Genomic DNA, 4,621 nt, shown 5'->3' with positions numbered 1-4,621 from the left:
ACACACACACACACACACACACACACACACACACACACACACACACACACACTTGGCCTCGGTTGGCAGGTAATAATTACACAATTCCTCACGTGTTATAAACTGAAAAAACTGAAACATTTGTTTATTCAAAGTACAACAACCTTACCTTGGATAGATACCATGGGAAAATACCATCGTAGTTTTCTGGAACACCAATTTTAACGTTTACCGAAGAGCCCGGCATAAAAGTCTGGAACGTTGACAGCTGTAAAACAAGATCATTTTTAACATTTTTTTTTTTTTCAGGATTAAATTCCTGAACGAAGCTGGACTAAAACGACAGACAGAAAAACCTACTATGAGTGCCGTGATGAGCGTCGGTGCTGCCTTTCTCTCAGCCATGGCTCCCTGTAAACCAGCCAGCAATCAACACAAACATCTGTCCTGTTACTGATTCACCATCGTGAAATTCTTTCAGAATTAACTGCAAAACCAAGCAACATCTTAAAGTCGGCAGCAGAGACAACCATCATGCATGAGTTTCTGTCTGTTCAAAATAACTTCAAACAGATGCTTCACTCGTGTTTTTACCATCTGCAAGATATATAGGGACTATTTTACTCCAAKAAAATTGAAAACATGATAAAAAAAGGAGCTTCCAGGTGAGCAACCAAAGCTTCTCTGTGCCTTACCTTCTCCAAATGATGTGTGTGCTGCCTGGAAGAGTGTGTGCGAGACGTTTAAATCGGGTGGAAAATTGCGTACCTGTACTGTTTTTGGTGGATTAATGGTTAACGCTTGGAGAGGAGACATGCTTAACTACCTCATTTCCTTTCCACTTAAAACCCAAAGGACCAGTGTGCTGCATTCCACCGACAGGGTTGAATAAATCATCACCGGGATGCATTTCACCACAGCTTCCTCTCTGATTCAGTCCGTTGATAATGATTGCAATAATCACAAAGAAAAAAAACCCATTGAGTTCAATCTATTATTTTATTGGAAAAAAAAAAGAAAAATCCATGTAAACAAAGAGTTCTCAAATAATGCCAAAGTTCACAAGACTAATATAATATAACTTATTGCTTTACTCATACATTCACAACCTGAATTCAATGTTCTGAAACAGAGAATAAAAGAGGTTTTGCCTATAAGGGTTGAGTAGTCTTCAGTAACTTGGCCAAGGCACGAACCTGCGCACCGCATTTCAAGTAAAAATGACTCCAGGTGACCTGTGATCCTAAATGAGATGTACGTCACATTCGGCATTAATATTTACATCACTTCAATCAAAGGAGCACAACACAACATAGGCAGCTCATCAAAAACAAGAGAATACATCTTTTTAGACGAAAATAATTATCTGGTGGCAAAACTGTTTAAGGCAGAAGATAAATCAAAGAAAATCCTTGCAGATTCTCACGGTGATATGACCTTAGTAACATCCGGTCTTTGCTTTTGGTTTGTGCCTAAAAAAAATCTATTCTGTACAATTCTATTAGTCCTTTAGAATCAGTGTTAAAACACACACAGGATCTGGTCTTCAGAGGCCAAATTTAAAAAAAAGGAGCAGTCTTTCTGTTCCACGTGTTGCTCAGAGAACAGTGAGGTCGTGACAGGACTTTGACTTCTGCCTGAACGCCATCTTCTTGTTTTTGCGCGCGACCATGCGGCCCAGGAAGCGCTTGGCCTTCTTGCTGATGCTCTCGCGGCGCCTGCAGTTGGCCATGCGTCGCGCGTTCTCCTCTTTGCTGTCCTTCCTCAGGCGGATCTGCCGGACGATGCCCTCGAACAGGGCCTGCACGTTGTGGTGCAGGGAGGCGGACGTCTCGATGAACTTGCAGTCGAACACCACGGCGCACGCGCTTCCCTCTGAAAGCCGACAAAACGTGGAGGAAAGACTCTTCAGTTTATCGTTCTGTTTTTTTTTTTTTTTTTTGGATGCACGCTATCATTGTCGCCCAAAGGTAACTTACCATCGACAGACACCTCTCTGGACCGCACCAGGTCGCTTTTGTTGCCCACYAGGATGATGGGAATGTTCTCTGACTGCCTGGCTCGACGAAGCTGAATGCGAAGCTCCGATGCCTTCTCGAAGCTGGATTTGTCGGTGACTGAATACACGATGATGTAAGCATCTCCCATCCTCATGCACTGCTCCTTCAGCCACTGGCTGTTATCCTACAGGAAGGAACAGCAGATCCAAGCTTAATGACCAGCCTCAGGCCCATCTTTTTTTTCCAAACGCGCCATCCATTAATGGGAAAACACTGCATTATTGATATGTAACTCTCACCTGTTCCCAGATGTCGTACAACACAATGGAGGCCTCCTCTTCATCCACAACAATAGATCTGTCGTAAGTGTTTCCTGAGGGGGAGACGAATAAAGATTGTGTTACACTCCTCTTATCTGGATCCTCTCATGTGGCGTTCATGCTTTCATCTCTCGCAACATTGAGTTTTGTTGGAGTCTGATCACTAAACCAAGACATTAGATCATAGTCTGGTGTTTTCTTCACAATATTTGATTWATTTCTGAGCCACGACTGGTCCCTCGTGGAAACTGTCAGTGGGTGGAAATCCTTTCATGCAGGAGTCGGTTTTTATTTTATAATCAAGCTTAATTTCTGAGAAAATTACACGGTTTCCTGTGTCGTTTATGCTGTTTGCTACAATAAAACTAAATATTGAATAGTTTAAATGTCATGAGTTTACATTTTTAATTATTTCCTAATTCCAGTACACCTTTGTATGATCACCATAGATTTTCTGTGTCCTGAGTGTGTGTGGATGACTCATCCCCCGTCCTCACCTGTTTCATCGCAGTCGTGACCGCCGTCCTCCACGCCTCCAAAGACGCGCGCCAGGCTGGACTTTCCGACCCCGTGCTCCCCGAGCAGAACCACCTTGTAAATCTGGGAGTCCGCCTCGCTGCCGGTGGAGATGACCGAGTCGGAGGAGTCGGACGCGCAGCTGCCCCGGTGCTGCTCGCTCGGGGAGTAGGACGCGCAGCGCAGCAGGTTGGACAGCTCGTCCGTCTGTCCGGTCTGCGGCGTCGTGGCGCGCAGGTCCCGGTCGTCCACGGGCATGCTCCTCCTGTGCAGGTTGGGCAGGTTCACGGGGAAGGGCACGCTCCCTCTCCTCTTGTCCATGTTCCGCAGTTTGTCACCCTTGTTTAGAGTCATCGCGCTGATGATGTGGGATCTGTGGATAGACGCGCCGTGCGTAAATACGCGACCTTTGGCTCAATTTACAAAAGGGAAACGTCCCAATAAGACTAAATCTAATCACATATCTGATCACATATTTAATGAGTGTTTTGTAAGAAAATGAAATCTTCCATTAAGGGACTTACTCTGTGCTGATGATTAAATCCAACGAAGGCTATCCGGTTAATCCTTTGCTTAGAAAAGTTCCCGCTGTCAGAAAGGCGCGTTCGCTTGTGTCTGATTCGAGTCTCTGCTCAGCCTATTTATACAGGACAGAGTGACGTAGGCAGGGATTCGCCCCGGAGAGTCACGTCTCCGTTTATTATGGTGCTGCGTAACGGTGCCATCAGCAGAGGGGGGAGGGGGCGTATGACTGGAAGGGCTGAGGAATCTCCCTTCCGCTTCTCCAAATGGAGCTCACACTGGTGAGGGGGCGGCCAGAGATGGTTTTTTGAAGAGGGGAAACCCACTTAAAGCTAGAGCACCACGATTTGCWATTAATAAGAGTTGTTTTTTAATCTTGTGGGGATATCTGGTGGCAAAAACTGAGGCATCTCAGAGAGCAAAGTGTGGATGTTTTTATTTATTGGATGGCCTAATTTAATCATCACTTCCAACAAATCGAGAGATGCGCTTCTATAACCCAAATTTGATTTAAATAAAACAGCTCAAATCATAAAGACGTGGGCTTAAATTAACGAAGTGTTAGAGTTAAAATGTGCAAAACCTTTGAATATTTTATTTCTGAAGGACAAATCCGTGCACCCTGCATTTACCCTGTGAAACACCGTAACCACATAAAAATTCTACACACGCACAGCCTCCGATTACTATTCACCCCCAGGCACCATCTGCTTCAAAAATGATTGGAAGGCTGCTGCCACACATCTCACAGCTGCAGCTGAAAAACCTACTCATCTGCTTTCAACATTAGCCTTGGTTTTATTCATTTTTACATGAAATAAACGAACAAAACAATCAAATTTCTTTTAAATAAGGCGAGGCTAATATGAAAGTGGATAAAACTGAAGGCAGGTCATTTTTCTTTTAGACCGTTAAAGTGTTACACTGCCATCTTGTGGTTTGATCCTGAGCTTACCATGAATGAACAATGTTATGAGTTACACTCACTGGACACTTTATTGGGTGTCCAACTGCTCATTAACGCCAATGTTAAATCAATACATTTAGGCATGTGGCCAAGATGATCCGCTGCAGTTCAAACCAGCATCAGTATGGGAAAGAAATGTGGTTTTAAGTGACTTTGAACGTGGCATGGTTGTTGGTACCAGACGGGCTGGTCTGAGTATTTCACAAACTGCTGATCTACTGGGATTTTCACCCACAACCATCTCTAGTGTTTACAGAGAATGGTCTGAAAAAGAAAAAAACATCCAGTGAGCGGCAGTCCTGTGGGCGGAAATGCCT

General features: G+C 44.3%; 2 protein-coding genes across 2 annotated transcripts in view; both read right to left on the bottom strand.

Annotated features, from left to right (window-relative positions):
• Positions 1–561, bottom strand: part of cdh16 (cadherin 16, KSP-cadherin) — a 39,453-nt gene extending 38,892 nt beyond the window's left edge. Inside the window, exons 1-2 of the mRNA XM_014003060.1 lie at positions 340–561; positions 149–247 (exon numbers count right to left, since the gene is read on the bottom strand). Coding sequence (XP_013858514.1) covers positions 149–247; positions 340–384 — 144 coding nt within the window. The 5' untranslated portion in view covers positions 385–561. The remainder of the gene's footprint in view (positions 1–148; positions 248–339) is intronic.
• A 398-nt stretch (positions 562–959) lies between these two features.
• Positions 960–3,450, bottom strand: rrad (Ras-related associated with diabetes). The gene is made up of 5 exons (XM_014003059.1): positions 3,340–3,450; positions 2,797–3,188; positions 2,279–2,352; positions 1,959–2,163; positions 960–1,854 (listed from the first exon to the last, which is right to left on the bottom strand). The coding sequence occupies exons 2-5, from the start codon at positions 3,167–3,169 to the stop codon at positions 1,577–1,579; spliced, it is 930 nt and encodes a 309-aa protein (XP_013858513.1). The 5' UTR covers positions 3,170–3,188; positions 3,340–3,450; the 3' UTR covers positions 960–1,576.
• Between the last annotated feature and the right edge of the window lie 1,171 nt (positions 3,451–4,621).

This window comes from Austrofundulus limnaeus, unplaced genomic scaffold (genome assembly GCF_001266775.1).
Source record: "Austrofundulus limnaeus strain Quisiro unplaced genomic scaffold, Austrofundulus_limnaeus-1.0 Scaffold16, whole genome shotgun sequence".
In the NCBI taxonomy this organism is placed as follows: Eukaryota; Metazoa; Chordata; class Actinopteri; order Cyprinodontiformes; family Rivulidae; genus Austrofundulus; species Austrofundulus limnaeus.
The sequence above is the reverse complement of the archived record's forward strand: the minus strand, read 5'-3'. Positions and strand labels throughout refer to the sequence as shown.